Source organism: Bombina bombina, chromosome 6 (genome assembly GCF_027579735.1).
Source record: "Bombina bombina isolate aBomBom1 chromosome 6, aBomBom1.pri, whole genome shotgun sequence".
In the NCBI taxonomy this organism is placed as follows: domain Eukaryota; kingdom Metazoa; phylum Chordata; class Amphibia; order Anura; family Bombinatoridae; genus Bombina; species Bombina bombina.
This window is the reverse complement of record NC_069504.1, coordinates 659,466,207-659,486,585: the sequence shown is the minus strand read 5'-3', so window position 1 is coordinate 659,486,585 and position 20,379 is coordinate 659,466,207. Positions and strand designations below refer to the sequence as shown.

The window sequence follows — 20,379 nt, the reverse complement described above, 5'->3', positions numbered from 1 at the left end:
TCACAAAATAAAAAAATTGGGTTCAGTGTCCCTTTAAGAATGTGTAATAACACGGTCTGTTCTAACACAGCTTGTATACAGAGAGTGGCTTTGTAAGTAATTAACAAATGGCAAAAATGAAGTGTTCTAAAACTTTTGACCAGTGCATATTCTGATGAAAATGTACAGGCCTGTTATGACATAGATAAAAAATGGAACCACAGCACAAAAATTGTTCTTGCTTCATCATACCTCCCAACATTTCAAAATTCAAAAGAGGGACACTACCTCGACGCCCCCCCCCCCCCCCCGCGGCAAAAATTTGAAATGTGGTGGGCAGGGGCGGGGCTTAAAAAATCATAAGAGCAAAGTAATATAAATAAAATTCTAAATAAAGTCATATATTTTAATACTCTTAGGCAGCAAATCAAACACAAGCTCAAACCACTGGTATAGCTATGTGAGCTCTGTATTTAATTAACCTTTGCTGAGACGGTGCTAAATATTTTTATCTTAATTGGACATTTAATAATAGATTCTTTAAAACTGCTCTCTGCATTCCCCATTTATATTCTAGATTCTGGCCTTTAAAGTTAGCAAAAATGCATAGTAACACACGTTACACATACATGTACACACACTAAGATACACAGAAACTACATAGCATACACTTACACACACACACTACATAGCATACACTTATACATGCAGATATACACACACACGCACACACTACATAGCATACACTTACACATGCACATACAAACACACTACACAGCATACACTTACACATGCAGATACACACACACTACATTGCATACACTTACACATGCAGACACACACTATATATCATACACTTATTCAGGCAGATACACACACACTACATAGCATACACTTTCACATGCAGATACACATACACACTACATAGCATACACTTACACATGCAGATACACACACACTACATTGCATACACTTACACATGCAGACACACATTACATATCATACACTTATACAGGCAGATACACACACTACATAGCATACACTTATACATGCAGATACACACACACTACATAGCATACACTTATACATGCAGATACACACACACTACATAGCATACACTTATACATACAGATACACACACACTACATAGCATACACTTATACATGCAGATACACACACACACACTACATAGCATACACTTATACAGGCAGATACACACACACTACATAGCATACACTTATACATGCAGATACACACACACACTACATAGCATACACTTATACATGCAGATACACACACACTACATAGCATACACTTATACATACAGATACACACACACACACTACATAGCATACACTTATACATGCAGATACACACACACACACTACATAGCATACAGATACACACACACACTACATAGCATACACTTATACATGCAGATGCACACACACACACTACATAGCATACACTTACACATACAGATACACACACACTACATAGCATACACTTATACATGTAGATACACACATACTACATAGTATACACTTATACATGCATATACACACACTTCATAGCTTAAATGTATACATGCAGACACACACACTACATAGCATACACTTATACATGCAGATACACACACTACACAGCTTACACTTATACATGCAGATACACACATACACACAGTTATGGATACAGATAGATACACACACTACATTATATTTAGTGTGTTTTTTTAATGCATGGGGCAATGCGGGACAGATGGCTAGCAACCCAGGACAGTGGGACAGACTCCTAAAATCAGGACTGTCCCGTGAAAATCAGGACAGTTGAGGGGTATGCTTCATGTATCTCCATTGCTGTGACTAGAATGTGATTGTGTCCTGTGTGTTTTCCAAAGATATAAATTGAACATAATACATTGGGGCCTCCACTTGCCTTCCCCTGCTTTAAAGGAACTGTAAACTAGGTATTCAAAATGCTGCAAATTTCCTATACCAGCTGTTAGATTTGCAGCATTTGTATTTTCAGATTTTGCTTTTTGGCATCTTTATGGAACATGGAAAAAGCACAATTTTATCAGCAGCAAAAGCTGTTTATTGTCCTTTTAAGAAAATGGCTGCTTTAGCCTTTTTTTTTGCCAGCTTGTGATCTCAGCACATGAACAAATCTGGTGCAGATTACTGTGCTTAGACTGGATGTAATTGGTACATATGCTTCATGCACAGGGCATGCACACATGGCGCATACAAAATGTAAAAAAAAGGATAAAAATTACCTTTTTGAATGAATTTTCATTTGCAAGGTGTCTTGCAATAGTAAGAAAATGTCCCTTTACTATATGTTTTGCAGGACAGTTAAAAAAAGTTAGAGGGGCAGTAAACAACTTGTAATTACAAGACATGTCTGTTGTGCTGCTAAAGAATAACATATCAGTCAATGTTTTAATATAAATTAAAATCCTTTTTTCTGCAATTATTTATCAATAGCCAAACTTCATCCACCATTTGCCTTATTTGGAGGAGTCAATCTGGGCTTTAGTCTGCAGACAACCAGGACAGCCACAGTCATAAAGTTAGTATAAAATGCATTTATTTGCATCAGTTAAAGGCAATCTGTGACAGATATGTAGCCGAGTTAACAGTGAGAAGTCAGCAGGGTGCATTTCAAGGTCTGAGTATTAGAAATTGCTAAATTTTCAGAGCTAAACTACATGAAAAGGGGCCAAATACATCATGACAAGATATTGCAAAGTAGTTTCATAATGCAAAATTAAACATTTCATATACAAATCTCAGGCATTTACTGCCCCTTTAATTTTTTTGTAATGCCCCTTTAATATAATCAATCCCTGTAAATGTTCCTGTGTGACAAAATTCACATGTAATTATATTAGTATTAATATACAATTTTTATGAAAATGTCAGAAGCCAATGAAAACAAAAATATGTTGCGTGGGAGAATTAAGTACAGGGGCAGTTTCTGATTTGTTTTTCCTGGATGCTGATTTCACTTTGCTTTTTACTATTCTCCTGATAAAAGTCTTTAAAGGAACACTAAAGTCAAAATAAAGTTTCATGATTCAGATAGAGTATGCAGTTTTAAGAGGCTTTTCATTTATTACTGTTATCAAATGTACTTAATTCTCTTTGTGTTGTTTGTTGAAAAGCATACCTAGGTATCCTAAGTAGCAGCAACGTCCTACTTAGAGCTAGGGTCCCAGTACTCCAGAGCAGCAATGCAGTAGTTAAAAACATATTTATATACAAGCACAGGGGCAAGGGATAAAAATTACTGTTTAAATTAATTTTCAATTGCAATATGTCTATTTATGGTAAGTAGCTACATAGATATATACAAGCAATGGTCCAATAATAAAATACTCTATCACATTAGCACATTTTCTTTTTCACTTTTATGTCCTTTTCATGTGTGAAAGTAAATTTTTTTTTATTCATTTATAAATAAATCGCCATAAAAGCACGAAAGACATTGTCTGATCTATGGGACTTTTATGATATAAGGGGAAAGTTACAGCATAGCTCTTGATTGTTAAATAGTGATAAGAGCTGAGTGTGTGTTTAAGGGGAGGGATTACAGTTCAACTTCAGATTGCTCTGGACTGAGTCCAGCCTAGCATTTAAAAGAGGCCCCCAGCTCCAAGGCAAGCACTGTACCAGCCCGCACTCCAGCATAACACAGGCTCCACTGAGGTCCAGAGAACATTATCTAGGTATGAGCAACCATTTTCATTCAACTACACATGTATCTTTATATTTAGCTTTATGTGAATGTTATTTTATATTAATAAAAATAATAATAATTTTAAAGAATAGACATCCACTAGAGATTTTAAAAGCAAGTGTATTGTACAGCATATTGCAAACAAAATGCAACACAGCAAGGAAATGCTCTGAAAGCTAAGGGAGTAAAGTAGGTAGGAAAAAGAATCAATAACTCTACTGTATGTGTTCAACAATATTCTTTATTTCAGTTTCTTTATTTTATATATTTTATTGTTTATTCATTTTCAGAAAATTATACCATTGATAATTGACAATTTTGGTTTGAAATTATATATTTTCAACTTTCATCTTTGCTCAACAATTTTTTTATATGCTAATTTGTAATTAGTTATCACTCACCTTGGTTAAATTTACATATTTTCCTCCATGCCACATATATATAATTCTTCTGCTATAGGCTGCCTTTGCTGTCTTGTCTTATAGTTATAGGTATTATATCCCTGTATAGCACCATATAATCTGTTGGTGTATTACATATAGTGATAATAATTATGAAACAATATCAAATTACTAAATGACACCAAATATATGAACATATAAAGAAGCCTAAACCTGAGAATATATGAATATGTATAAATGTAATACAAATTGGCTGCCAATTGTATTCTGTATCATGCACTATCATAATGTATCTTTTGGTTTCTGTGGAGTTCAATCAACCCCTTAGTGTTAAACTGGACATAGTTGCAATGCTATTGATACATAAGTGTACTACTGCATTACAAATAAAATAAATAAATATATATATATATATATATATATATATATATATATATATATATATATATATATATATATATATATATATATATATAATTTGATGACATAATAAAATATACTACTATCTATTTAGTGCTTTTGTTGGACCACTGTCTGTATATAAAAAAAAAAATACAAAAAAACTGAATTGATAGACCATTAGTTTGTTGCTTGGAAGGTAATGAAAGTTACATGGAATAGGTGTGCCAGGTTAATCATTAATATAATGATTATATATAACTTTTACAGCTTCCTGGTGCTGACTAGTCATAACAGCTATCAGCTACCTGCTGTAGACTGAACATATATTTGCATTTTTTTAGTATGTAGATACCTTTGCTTGTTTTACATTGAGCATATTATCTATATATTTATAATACATTTGCAGTTTATATCATGTACATTTCACTCAAGCTTCACAAGTCAGGTATTGGAATTGTAATTTAGTTATTTATGGAAATAATATTATACACACCATAGTTTCTTTCTTGCACTCTCTTTCAAACACTGCACCTGTGTAGAGAACCGCCAGTGTCTTGTATTTGTTAGCGATAATGAGTCATCACTGACACAGTAGGTGCAGTGTTTGAATGAAAGTGCATGGGACATATGTAGGTATGCTCTGTGCATAGTAAAATTACATTTGTATTGAAAAAAAATGCTTCCATTCAAAAGTAAAATTAATTTATGTGCTTTTCAATTTTCAAATTTTGAGATTTACTTCCCTTTAAGAAAACACTGTTGAGAACAATTATTTAATTTACGTTAGACTGCATGTAATTATGGAGGTGCTGTCATTGCATCAAATTTTGTCCATTTTGAAGAGTGGGCGGCATCAGAGAGTCACTGGGTGCTCTCAATCCGGACTTGTTACTAGAGTATACAAGACTATCCATTAACATTTTGTTAGTAAAATCTCCATTGGTCTAAAGTTCCTTATCTTATCATATCTGCTAAGGTCAATTCAGGACAGATATGTAACAGGGTTAGGCTGAAGTCTACAGTGTGTACTTCCAGTTCTCAGGATTGTTAAACTCCCATAATTAATAATTAAACATTTAATATCACATTGTCAAAGTGTTTAATATCATTTTAAATAGATATAGTGTGTTGTGGTTGTAACATTGCTATATAAACTCACTTTTTATTTTGCCTGCCTTTGCTGTAAGATACCTCTGAAAATGGTGGTCCTTGCACTCCTGTCATAGAGGCTGACATGCCTATATGATACTTAAAGGAACAACTACCCCTTTAAGATTGTAATATAAAATGTTTATTTAAGTAAACAAGATGCAGTATACTTTTGTTTTTTATTTTGCCCCTTTCAGAAAATTAAGAGTCTTCAGATTCAGAGTACTGGTAGTGCACATGGAAGGCTTTACAAACCTTACCCTGGGCAGATAAGATAAGAAACTACCAAATAATGTTGTTAAAATGAGGCTGTCTAGCTGTACTTAAGCCAGTAACAATTCCTGATTGGCTCATCGAAATAAGGCAAGAGATGGGTGGAGTTTAAAAAGTAACTGGAGCAAACAAAGTACTAATGCATTAAAGCCATAATATGTTAATTTATTGCAACAATACAGATATAAATCTTGACATTACAAGGTGTTTAGTGTCCCTTTAAGTGTGGTAAAGTTTATCTCACCCTGGGCCTGATTCTTTAAGTCTTTAATGCTCTCTGGTCTGGCGAGTTTATATAAAAGTCTCGTCAGTGTAGTGAGGTCCCTCAAATAATTTTAGAAAGGCAATTTTTAGTGTTAGGGCCATTAATCTCGCTAAGCAGAGTTCTGGGTGTGGAGAGACACCAACATTATAATATAATGCAAAAAAAAATGTTGCAACTGTCAACACAGAAGTTCATTTATATCTGTCCTTATACATATACTAAAACACATTTTTTGCAATTCAGCTCTTAATTGCTAATATAGCTGTGTGTGTGTGTGTATATATATATATATATATATACTGTGTATATATATATATATATATATATATATATATAAAGTAAATACAAATACCTGAGACATTTACACAAAACAGTATATGTGGAAAAGTAAAGTTTAGCAGGTAATAAGACGCTGTAAGTTACCCTAGCACGTCTGATGGAAAAGAGCGACGTGTACAGAGATAAAACAAACAATGACTGGTATGTCAGATATAGCAGATTTAAAGAACCATAACTAGATAATCTCAGACAATACTGGTTAATCATTTCTAATCAAGACTTTTGTTATCACAGATTAAGCCCATACTCTTACCCTGGTAACTACAAAGTATTTTGATTTAATACTGTTTTAATTATTACTGAAAATCTAATGAGTTTGTAGGCATTGTAAAGCTTTATCGCGTCTACTTAAAACACACAAAATAAAAAGAAACAATAAAAAAACATGATTTTTACACTTTTTAATATGATATAGTTTTATTTTAATTGTTTACCATAACATAGTTCAACTGCGTTTAGTTTTGTAGAGCATTAGATGAAAATAATTTGGCGTGAGGATTGTTTTTCCTAAAAATAAAATTTTATTAAACAAAAATCACATTTTATAATAAAGATTTTTATGATGAGCTAAATATCTAGTAAACCTAAACAGATATGGTAAAATGCTGATTTAACATAAAAAACAACAACCCCCTCACCACAAATGTAATAATTACTGGACAGAAAATGAGTATAACCATATAATCTTTAAACTTCAAGCTGTTTCTGTATTTTAGCAGTACAATGATTATGTTAATGATAATTACTGCTATTTGTCATAATGTATTAAAGGGACACTAACAAATGTAATCCCGATATTTATGTATTGTAAAAATACTTTGCAATCTATTTTAATTATTTATTTCCCTCTATTTCCTGTGACATCACTAACATTTGTTTTCCAATTTAGGATATAGGTTGACTAAAATGTATATTCCAGAGTTCAGACCCTAACCCTGGCACATTATATGTAGTAGTTGCTTGATCAGTGTAGTAGCTCATTTATATCTAATTGGCCATGTTACAACAGAAATAAATACTAAAAAGGTCTAAAACAATATGTATTGTATTTCAAAGTGACAGTGCTTTTAAAATATGTATTTTGTTTGCAGATGTATACAGTTGTGTGTGTGTGTGTTGTCCCTTTAACTGTGATGAAATGATTCCTTAAAATAATAACCCATTTTTAATAGGTTATCACTTCTCATTATATCAGTAGTTAACACATTATTAGCAAACATAGGAGCAATGTGTCTATGGACATTAAATCACACACTTTTTGAGAACCGAGGAAAGCGTATTTGCACATACAGTAGGTATGCAGAAAGCTTGGACTTGGATTTGGCAGGCCCTGGGTAATGCCAGCCAACAGTGCCAAATTAGCTGACATACCATATAATCTTGCTTCACTGTACCTATACTGTAAAATGTATGTTGTATGGCTTGTCTGAGTCCTACTAGTTCTCTCAGTATAATAGCAAATGGAGCTGTCCATAGCAGGGGTTCTGAACAAACAAATGCAACAAGAGGAAAAAGTTTTGATGAAAATGTTTTCTTTTCAGAACAAAATTCATGAGTTTCACTGTGTTTTTCATGTTGTAAAAATCTTTAATACGACTGTTATCCATATGTTCTATTAGAATTTAAAAGATTATTTGAAGGTGAAAAAAATTAAATAATTATTTCAGTAGGTTCGATTCACCAAGGAAGTAGAGAGGCGAGAGAAGTTTGCATCAAGATTCAAAATGCTTGTATTCAAAATAAAAATGCATTCATGCACATTTCAATTGTGACTATTAATTTTAATTACACTAAGCTGTTACCTCATAGCTGACGTGTATGTTTCTTCTTAAGTTATAAAGTTAATGTACTTACAAGAAGATATATTAAATTTTATATGTGTTAACCTTTTAAAGCACGCAAAAAAGAGCTATTTAAGCATGTTAAAACAATTGTTTATATGAAAAAGGTTAAAGGGACAGTATACACCAATTTTCATATAACTGCATGTAATAAACACTACTATAAAGAATAATATGCACAGTAGACATGTGCAGCCGTGAAAAATTTGGTTAGGTTCCGTTCGGATCGATTCGGACCGATTCGAATTTCGCTTCAGATCGATTCGAATTCGGAAGAAATCGAATGAATTCGTTTCGGATTCATTCGGATTCTTTCGGATTCGTGTGAAATTCGGTTCAATTCGGTTCGATTCGGTTCGAATCGATTCGGATTTTCGGAATTTCGGCACTGTTAAGTGGGATGTGCTGTGTATTACACTAGTATACTGTACAATACTAGCGTAATACATGGCCATCCGAATAAATTCGAATCGATACGGATTTATTCGGTAGATTCGGCACTGCCGCAATTCGGAAATTCAAATTGATCCGAATTCCGAATTCAACAAAATTCGTCCGAATTTCGATTCGGACCGAACCGAATCGCACATGTCTAATGCACAGCTACTGATCTAAAAATCCAGTATAAACCTTTTAAAAACTTACTTAGAAGCTCCCAGTTTAGCACTGTTGATGAAGTTAGGCTGGGATACCCAGTGAAAGGGGCTGGGAAAGCAGAAAGAGCAGACACTCCCCCCTTCTCTGCATATAAAAAGACAGATTACATGAACAATAGCAGCTGGAATTTGTAGACCTGGGTCTACATCTGATACTTTGGGGCTTGGTTAAGAGTCTGAAAATCAGCACAATGTTATTAAAAAAAAGCAAAACTATACATTGTTACAAAATAACTAGCAGTTGGGTTACATAAAATGATCATCTACAAAACATTTATGCAAAGAAAAATCTAGTGTACAAATTTCCCTTTAAGTAAAAATATTTGTCTATTAAACTATAAAAATGTGTATTACTGTACAACTGGATTGAAGCTCATTGGCACCTCCCACAACTCTGTTGTTGACAACAAAAAGTGTTATTTTTCTTTAAAACTAGATAAACTATTTTGTCATCAGCATATGAATGCTGGTTTTTCAAGAACAAAAAAAATAAAAAAAATAAAAATAAAATAAAATTACATTTCAATCCACTTTTAAATACAACAAATAAAAAACACAAACATTTTTTTGTTTAAAGAAATTAGATATTAGTTCCCCACTTGGGAATATTGTCATTTGCAAAAAAAATCAATAATAAAAAAAAAACATTATTGACTAACTAAACATTATATTTTGCTTTTGCCCTCAGTTTAAAATATATAATTCATCCCCCTAACAGCCCAACAGCAGGAATCTTATTTTCTTTCTGTCATCTCTATTTTTCCCATTCATTGTCACCAATTCTGTCAGCTCCTTTAGTATAATCACAATTCTACCAACAAAAGTTGCCCTTCTCATTATTCCTGCATTCCTGCTCCTCTTGATCTTTTATATTGTTCAACCCCTCTTGTTGCCATTCTCCATTGCTAATAAATTCTAACTAAATCCGTACTTCTACACCTACTCTGTGCCAACAAATACTGCTCTGTATTCTATGAGCAATTTTTTTAAAGTCTGTTCCATTCACCCCAGTTTGAGAATTATTTAAATTAATCTTTATTTATAACAAAAACAACGGAGTATGCAGTTACTATACTTGCATAAATTATTTCTACTTTTTTATTAATCAGTTTGGTTATTTAAATACCTGTAACTTACATTTACTTATTTATTTGTTTTATTTATTTATTATTTTGTTTATTTATTTGATTTACTTATTACTTGAAATGAGTTATTGTAATTGATTTGTAATATATGTGAATATTGTAGCATCTAGAGAAATTCTCAGGTATAGTTACAACAACATATTCAAATACTATGTTACTTGTCAAGGGGTACTGTGTCCTCTGACTGTTTGTCCTTTTATGAAGTGGCAAGGAGCCAATCAGAATGGGCTGGTTAGACTGTAATGCAGGTCTTGCTGTAATCTCTCCTGTTTGGTGGAGTAGTTTCTATTCACATCACGTCCTCCCATCCCAGCCAGCAGCCAGTGCTTCTGCCTCTCTCTCACACACACAGGCTCACTCCCTCAGCCTCACTCATTCCTGTTCTTGGTATCTCTGTAGATAAGCCGGAGCTCTGTATACCATCTTGTGTCCAAGAATCCCAAAAATGGCCAGCACCTTCTCAAGAGTTCTAATCACAAGGAAATCAGCCGGGCTCTTGGCTATGACTGGAGCTATAGGTGCTGGATACCTTATGACCAGAGATGCAATCAGTGCTGACACAGACAAAAAGCGAAGACTCTACCCACCAAGGTAACAGCAACCTATAAATTGTGTAATTGTAACCATATTGATCATAATTTATAAGCACACATGATTCTTAGGATTCCTAAATGATATGTCCCTCAGGTTTACAGATTAGATGGGTGTCTTCAGATATAAACAATGTTATAATGCAATATTTTAATATTTGGTTAGAATGCAGGTTGATGAATAACAAATGGTTTACACCATGTGGGAATTTTAAGTGCATTGATTGGGGTAGGATGCCCCCCCCCCCTAATATTATAGTTTTGGAATTTGAAGTAATACATTAGCAGTAAAATATGTGGGGGAGGGGAACCCAGAGGCCTGAATGCATTAATCAAGGAAATACTGCACAGTTTATAAGTAACAGAGATATTTGTTTTATGATGAAAATATTTTGAATTAATTAAGTTATTATGTTATGCATTTGCATGCAGTCCTATAAAGACCTGAACAATGATTTTTGAATTTGTAGTACAAATTAGCCTTTTATGAGCAATTAGACAATGCATACATAAACACTACATATATTATAACTACTTCCTTGTGAACATTTCTTCTTTTTTGTTATTTTTTTTTATCAAGTGTGCCATTTAATTGGCCAGTTTTTTTATGTAAAAAGAAATAAATGTGTTCCAGCTCTTTCTGCATTCCTTTAAAGAAGAGGGGACTAATTTCGATACACTTTTTGCTGACAGTAGCCCTAGGCTGATTAATACCGTTCTTACTTCATTACGAGATGCGTCTAGGTGAGCAGTTATCCTGCTGACTGAAGCTGGACTATTAGTGTGCTTTCAAGCAGGACAAATCTCAACAATATCCATATTCTTTAAGAATTGCTACTAAAGTTCCCCTGTGCATCAGGGAATTCGCTTGTCATAATAACATTTGTCTCACTTTATATCTCTCTGAATTCTTAATGAACTAAGCCATCATACTAATTTTGTTAATTCCCTCGCAGCAACAAGCATTCAAAATAGCTTCAGCAAATTGAACAAACTTGGTGCTTTTTTCTGTGGTGTGTATATGAAACAATGAATAAAAGCAAATGCCAGCACCACATACTATATGCTGTTGTAAAGTAGCTATCCAGTGTAGGCCTTATTTGTAATATGATCAATGTTTTGTGAGAATGGAAAGACATATTATCAAATTGGAATAAGTCAATACATTTTTACCAATTCCTTTTAATGTGACCTTACATGCAGAATATGATTTGGTCTACTTTGACCTGTCAATCAGATTTATGGATATTCTCTCCATCACCCTTTGTTATTTGAACCATCTGGCATATGGTAACACCATGTCTCTGAAAGCACATTAGCTTGTCAAGGAAGGGGTTAAATATATTAATCAATATTGTTATCTTTTAAAATAAATGCATGTAGCCATGCAATTTTATTAAAATTAGAGTAAAGCTAAAATATGTTAATATAATGTTCATCTATTTTGCTTTAAAAAAACAAACACTATTAAAGGGCCATGAAACGCACATTTTTTCTTTCATGATTTAGAAAGAGAATGCAATTTTAAACATCTTTCTAATTTTCTTATATTATCTAATTTGTTTTATTCTCTTGATATTCTTTGCTGAAAGGCATATCTAGATATGCTCAGTAGCTGCTGATTGGTTGCTGCACATAGAAGCCTCGTGTGATTGGCTCACCATGTACATTGCTTTTTCTTCAACTAAGGATATCTAAAAAATGAAGCAAAATAAATAATAGAAGTAAATTGTAATGTTATTTAAATTTGTATTCTCTATCTGAATCATGAAAGAAAGATTTTGGGTTTAGTGGCCCTTTAATCCAATAAGTGGGACGGAATCATTAACATTTAGAAGTTTTGGTCACTTTTGTACCTGTTTATGATTGGGCACTGTGATTTTTGATGTTCCATAACTATGTCATCATGGTAACATATACTAACATAAATCTCTGTTTTCTTTTCTCTATCCTTGATGTTTACAATGAAGCAATTTACAGGGCCCAAAGTAGTATCAGGCTTAGTCTGAGATTATCCTTTAAAGACCATAAGCGATAGGCAGAATGCATTTCCTTTAGAAGGATAAAACACCAGATGGTTGGTTGCACAGCAGGGACAGGAATAAATCCTGTGCTACTCTAATATAAAGACAAACAATATATAATAATAATTGTATATCTTTGTCAGTCTTTATTTTCAGTTTATTGTTAATTACACGTACAATGCATCTATATAATGTATTTATCATTTCTTTATAAAGCACCACCATATTCCATAACACTGAGTACACGAGCAAATGGTGGTGCAGAACTATACATTTATTTATTCTAAAACAATTCACATAGAGGAAATATTAATAGAGACTTGGCACAAGAAAATGATACAGGAAATAAAAGGCGCTGTCCCAAAGAGCTTACAATTCAGAGAATATAAATACAAATCTAGACTTAAATCCTTTACTATGCTCTGTCTCAGTGTTACTTAATTTTGTCCATTTTATGTACCAGCATTTCAGCACCCCTATACATGCATGATTTACATGTATTTAATCTATGCACTTCTACAATTTGATTGACAGTGTTAATGAATACATCATACTTACTAAAAGCTGTATATTCCTATAGAACTTATACAGTTCAAATATATACTCTTAACTTAAACTAACATTAATATACTAAGAGATCATATTACATGAATATAACTACAGTCTAAAAAATATCTGCTGCTTTAAAATGGCCCAATACTAAATGCATCCAATCCAGAAACATCTTTACTGTGAGAGATGACATTATCCTCCTCCCCCATCTGCATCTCTCCTTGCTCTGCATCCTTTGTGCTGGTTAAGATTTCTATTGATCAATATGTAGCACTGATCTTACAGTGATAACATTTTCAAGGAGATCCATAGGAATTATTCTAGAGAGACAAAAAAAATGCTGTCTCATTATATTATTATAAACTTGATGTTTAGTGCATTATATATTTATCATTTTCATAGTTGACCATATCAATCATTTGAAAGAGGAATCATTTCTTTTTCATATTAGGGATCTCCTAGGTTTATCAATTTATTTTTGGCTGATAAATTATGTTTTAGTGCCATACCAGTTATATTTTTCTGAACCTGATTTATTCTAGGCTAAGAAATGATATTTTTCTTATTAGCTTTATATCTACAGTATAATTTAAACATTTATTTAAAAGAGCATTTTCTCAAGGCATTTAATGGGTGTATGAATTGTGAATATTTTTGTCTGATGGAGGCATAATATCAGATCAGCCACACATTTATTACATCAGACTGGTATCTAATGAGCTTGGAAACTGACATTTTCACATTTAAAGTGTGACAGGCAGAGTATTAAGTGATCTCCCATGTGACAGAAAACATTGTTATGTTACTAAAGATTGCAAGGTGGCTGAATTAAAGGATTAGGCAAGTGACCTTGAAATGTACATCAGTTCATTTTGAGGCCCTGTGGTTATTTGGCCCTGTAATAAATTGTCATTAACAGATCATTAAATACAGTAGAATTGCATAATCATCAAATGCATAATGAAAAGACAATGCAAAATCACTGAATTTCAAATAAGTAGTGGATATTTTTTTCTGACAAATGTCAAAGTTAGTTTTAATTTCATTCCCCCTGAATCATGTGACAGCCATCAGCCAATCACAAAATGCATATAAGTATAAACTGCAAATGCTCGGTAGTACCTGGTGCCTCAGAAAGTGTGTATGTAAAAAATATTATGTACATTTTGATAATGGAAGGTAATTGGAAAGTTGGGTAAAATTGCTTGCTCTATCTGAATAATGAAAGTTTCATTTTCACTGTACTGTTCCTTTAAGAAATGTTATGTACATTTAAGATTATATAACCTTTGTTAGGTATAAAAAACATAAAGACATCTATATCTAATAATACACACACACACACACACACACACACATATATATATATATATATATATATATATATATATATAAATTAAAAGCTGATGCTCTGCTGAAAATACAGTATGTAGCTTACCAAATACAAATAAAATAAAAGCCTAGACAAATGCATGGGAAAATGCTTTACAATGTGACCGGCTTCCAAGGAGGTAAACACAATCCCTTGCACTCAAAGGGGCATATTTATGATTGTGCGAGCGGACATGATATAGCGGTTCATGTCCGCTGCACATTGATAAATGCCGACAGCATTTATCACTGCACCAGCAGTTCTTGTGAACTTCTGGTGCAATGCCGCCCCCTGCAGACTCACGGACAATCGGCCGCTAGCAGGGGGTGTCAACCCGATCGTATTCGATCGGGTTGATTTCTGTCCGCCACCTCAGAGCAGGCAGACAGGTTATGGAGCAGCTCCATACGGAGCTTGATAAATATGGCCCCAAAGGGTTAAAGTAAATGATGACTTGAAATATTGCAAAATACTGTTGGCAATGTTAAAACGGCATCATTTGGTGTATGTGCTTATGGGGAATGTAATTGTGTGACTATGCCAGGAACTTCTTTCACAACATTTAACAACAATAGTACTTTTAAATGACTATTAAATCACAAATGTTGCTGTTTTTTTATGAGTGAGAACTTAAACTCTAGCATTAAGGTTTTTTCCTTGACTTCTGGAGATGGATGACGAAAACAAATGTTTCTAAGTTCTTAGCTATGCAAAGTGTTGCAGCTAAGTGTTGTAAATAAACATTAAAATAAAATGTAACTCCCTTTAAAGTTATACATAGTGTACCTAGGGACACACATTACAATATGGTTATTTATTTTATCCGCTTTTCCTATCATTTATATCTGAAACATTGTAACTTTCCCTTTTACCCAGAGGCTGGAGTGCATTCCATGGAATGTAGACCATTGTCTGTCATAAATTCTGCACAGTGATTGCTTGATATTTGTAGGACTTCATTTGTTTCTGTCTGTAACTGGCTACAACAAAGGAGATATAATGCAATGTGGGAAAATAAAGTCTAATGGAACCCCATGAGCATAATTAATTCAAATACAGTAATATGTCAGCAAATGCTGACAGTATAGATTATTAGGTAAATGAACCCAGCAATAATCATATATAATGGGGGGTCCCCACTGTCCGGTGAATAACTAGTAAATATAAAGAGAAGAAAAAGGACAGTAACCGAGCACTCAAATCAGGCTGTAATGAAAATAAATGGCAGTAGGGGCTGTCCGAGACGAGTATGGTATTAAAACTTAACATTTATTAGGATAAATATAAAAGGTGATAGGAACTACCAGTGTAGGTGTATATAAAACTTGAATTAAAAATAAAATAAAAAGAGAGCTAGCATATCCACGTAGTACCCACGGATGGTTAGAATATATACCAATATGAAAGTACTATGTACCAATATGAAAGTACTAGACGGAGTAAAGAAAGGTTGCCCATAAAGTGTATACTCAAATATAAGCAGGTACAGCTAGAAAAAAAAGGTGCAATCTAACCATAAGGATAACACTAAGTATATAGATCATAAGTGGTTCACAACACCATACATAGAATAAGAAATGTATCACAGATAGACTTAGGCAGGTGTATACTAAAACAGGTTCACGGATTGCACCAATTTAACTGTCTATAAATGAGGATTGACCTCAGCACATATTATCCTATCTAGGTGCAATACTGGATCGGTATAGGCCTGCCAAAGTTACAATACAACTAATAATTAGTACATAATGTGAATAATTTAGAGACCATGTATGAGCTATTACAATAAGGTAAACCCACTGAGGATAGCTGAGCTCTAAGAGCGCCTGATGCGCATTTCCCCAAACTAGGCTTTCTCTATTTCACCTAGATAGGATAATATGTGCTGAGGTCAATCCTCATTTATAGACAGTTAAATTGGTGCAATCTGTGAGCCTGTTTTAGTATACACCTGCCTAAGTCTATCTGTGATACATTTCTTATTCTATGTATGGTGTTGTGAACCACTTATGATCTATATACTTAGTGTTATCCTTATGGTTAGATTGCACCTTTTTTTTTCTTGCTGTACCTGCTTATATTTGAGTATACACTTTATGTGCAACCTTTCTTTACTCAGTCTAGTAATTTCATATTGGTACATAGTACTTTCATATTGGTATATATTCTAACCATCCGTGGGTACTACGTGGATATGCTAGCTCTCTTTTTATTTTATTTTTAATTCAAGTTTTATATACACCTACACTGGTATTTCCTATCACCTTTTATATTTATCCTAATAAATGTTAAGTTTTAATACCATACTCGTCTCGGACAGCCTCTACTGTCATTTATTTTCATTATAGCCTGATTCGAGTGCTCGGTTACTGTCCTTTTTCTTCTCTTTATATTTCCTACAACAAAGGAGACAAGATTAACAACAGTTTCAAGCAGTGTGTTCCTGGACTGCAAAAAAAAGTTGCAGTTATGTTAACAAAATTACAATTTTAAATGATTTTAAAACATTAAGGGCTAGATTACAAGTAGAACGCTAATTTATTGCCGCCCGATTGCGGGCGATCGATAAACAACCAGCCATTACAAGTGGCTGGTTTTTGCTACCAGGAGCTTGCAGTAGCAATTAGTGCTCAAAAAATTAACCAGATATCAGATCTCTGGTTAATTTTTTAAATATCTCCCAATTGCCCCCAAAATTAGGAATAGTGTGCCTTTATAAAAAAAATGCTTCTTTAATTTTTTTTTTAAATAACTGCACTAAGCCGTTTTTGGGGGCTAAAGGGAGCGGTTAATTGGAGTAGAAATTTTAGTCCATTGAGTTAGATACAAAGATGACAAGAGTATTTTTATTGGACTAACTTTACATTTAAAGGGACACTAAAGTCAAAATTAAACTTTCAGGATTCAGATAGAGGATCAGTTTTAAGACACTTTCCAATTTACTTCAATTATCAAATTTTGCACAGTCTTTTTATATCCACACTGTCTGGGGCACCATCTCCTACTGAGTTAACAGTATATATGTATACTAGTGTGTGATTGGTTGATGGCTGTCACATGATACAGGGGTCCGGTAAAATGGGGGGAAAACAATTATCATAAAAAAAACTACTGCTTTTTTTGAAATTTAGATTACGTGTTATTGCATTGAATTTTTAATATGCACTTGTTAATTTTGCAATTCTACTGTATTAAGTGGTCATTTAAAGGAACACTAACGTCAAAATGAAACTTTAAAGATTCAGATAGAGCCTGCAGTTTTAAACAACTTTCCACTTTACTTCCATAATCAATTTGTTCTCAGTCTTTCTATATGCACACTTTCTGAGGCACCAGCTCCTACTGAGGGCTAGATTACGAGTGAATTGGTAATTACCACTCCCGCTTGCACAGTGACTCCACTCGACTTCTGCTCTTTGCGTGCGTCGGGAAGCAGGTATTACAAGTTGAAAGTAAATCTTTTTTGCTCACTCGCTAACCGAGGCACAAAGAAGTGAAGTTACAATATCACAATGTGTTAACCTACTCTCACATAGATTTTAAAGGAGAGAGAAACCTGGGAAAAAAAACCTAACCTGCCACATAGCCCACTGCAAAGTCCCCACTACTTTATTAACCCCTAACCTGCTGCATAGCCCACCACAAAGTCACTCTACACTATTACCCCCTTAATTTGCAGCATATCCCATTGCAAAGTCCCGACTACGCTATTAACCCCTAAACTGCACATCCCCATCGCAAAGTAACCCACTAACATCTCAACCAATTAACTTAACAACCACTAAATTAGCCCAAAACAGAAAACAATACCTTTACTTATGCCTATTCTAAAATCCCACTCTATACTAACACTAAACTACAGAAAGAGCGCTTAAAAGGGCCTTTTTTAGGGTATTGCCCTAAAGTGTCAGCTCTTTTTCTAAACAAAATAAATCTGCAACACTCTACACTTAACCCTTAAGTTGTTTAGCTCTTTTGCTGCCCATAAAAAAAAAAAAGTGGGGTTTTAGAATAGGTATAACTCTTTTTTTATTTTTGGTAATTTGTTTGTTGTTTTCTGTAATGGTAGGATGCTTTTTTCAGTAATATTAAGTTTGTTAGTTTTAAGGTAAGGTTAGGTTTTTTATTTTTAAAGGTACTGTTAGATTTATTTTTTTACAGGTAGGATGTTAGGTTAGGGGGTTTAGATGTTATTGGGTTACTTTGCATTGGGCGTTGTGATGGTTTAAGGCTTAATAGTGTGGTGGGTTACTTTGCGATAGGGGTTGCGGCAGTTTAGGGGTTAATAGTGTAGTAGGTTACTTTGCAATGGAGGTTGTTTCAGTTCCTTCCTCGACCAGATGAACCAGATTTATAATAATAAAAAATATATATTTATTTACATTTTATTCTCTTATGCACAATGTTAACATTAACAATCAAGAAGGAACAATACAACTGATCTTTTCCTGTTTTCTATTATGCAGTGCTGAATACCCTGATCTTCGAAAACACAACAACTGCATGGCAAGCAACCTAACTCCTTCCATCTATGCCAAGCTTTGCAGCAAATCTACCCCTGCTGGCTTCACCATAGATGATTGTATCCAGACCGGTGTAGATAATCCTGGACACCCCTTCATTAAGACCGTCGGGATGGTGGCGGGAGATGAGGAGAGCTATGAGGTCTGTAATATATTGGTGAAATCAAAACGTTTTACGACATGTGTGCAAGAGGATTGTGAGAATATGCAAACAGTAAAATAGTAAAACTAAGGATACAATACACCTAATTTCCACCTGCTATCGGTTGTTGTTCCTTGAGATATTGGAATATCATTGATTTTTTTTCACCAGCTGTTAAATAAAGAAATAACCAGACATGCAAATGTTATCTAGAAAAGCAAAATAAAACAAGATACGCAGTATTAAAAAGAAACAGAAAGCTATTTCTGGCAAGGCTGGATTAGCCTACCAGAACACCAGGAAATTCCCGGTGGGCTGCAGCAGCTAGGTCTGCCCAGCTACAATGTAAGGGGGTGGTTCTGATCGGTGAAGGGATGCAGTGGTATCACCTATTCTTTTCTTCCCTGAGCTAGACATGTTAAGGTCACAAAGTATTTCCTTGCAAGTTTTATAAATGTAAAAAAGTGTGCCACAGCAAAAAAAGGTTGCAAATCCCTGTCTTAGACCATGTACCATTTAGTCACCCTACTTTGAACAGTGTTTAGTTTCTAGTCAACAATGCAACACGCTTAGCACCTGGGGCTATCCCTTCTATGCAAGTCCATAATTATGGTATGTTAATATTCATAAATATTCACACACAGACTCAGCTTCACCACGGGATATTTACCTCATCTCCTTTGTTCCATTTATCTGGTTACACCAGCGGATCCTATTGCAGGCTCTACTCATATGCAGATGTCCGGTTCTCCGACTTCGGCATTCAGCGTTCAGCATCTGCTCTCCTCCCTCAACAGGAAGCGTGTGCGATCAATGACGTCAGCGGCAGATCTTCAGTCACGTGACCGACAGTGGGGGTGCAAGGGAAACGATCCCCGCGAGTGCTCACACTTTTGGATAGTTTCTAGTCAAGTCACACTGTGAGACAGAGTGACGCACTGTTTTGAGTGTCTTCTCCAGATCACATTATGGATAATCAATTTCA

General features: G+C 34.1%; 1 protein-coding gene across 1 annotated transcript in view; it reads left to right on the top strand.

Annotated features, from left to right (window-relative positions):
- The first annotated feature begins 3,628 nt into the window (after positions 1 to 3,628).
- CKMT1A (creatine kinase, mitochondrial 1A) overlaps positions 3,629 to 20,379 on the top strand; it is a 29,974-nt gene continuing 13,223 nt past the window's right edge. Inside the window, exons 1-3 of the mRNA XM_053716016.1 lie at positions 3,629 to 3,709; positions 10,591 to 10,782; positions 19,196 to 19,394. Of these exons, the coding sequence (XP_053571991.1) occupies positions 10,637 to 10,782; positions 19,196 to 19,394 (345 nt within the window). The 5' untranslated portion in view covers positions 3,629 to 3,709; positions 10,591 to 10,636. The remainder of the gene's footprint in view (positions 3,710 to 10,590; positions 10,783 to 19,195; positions 19,395 to 20,379) is intronic.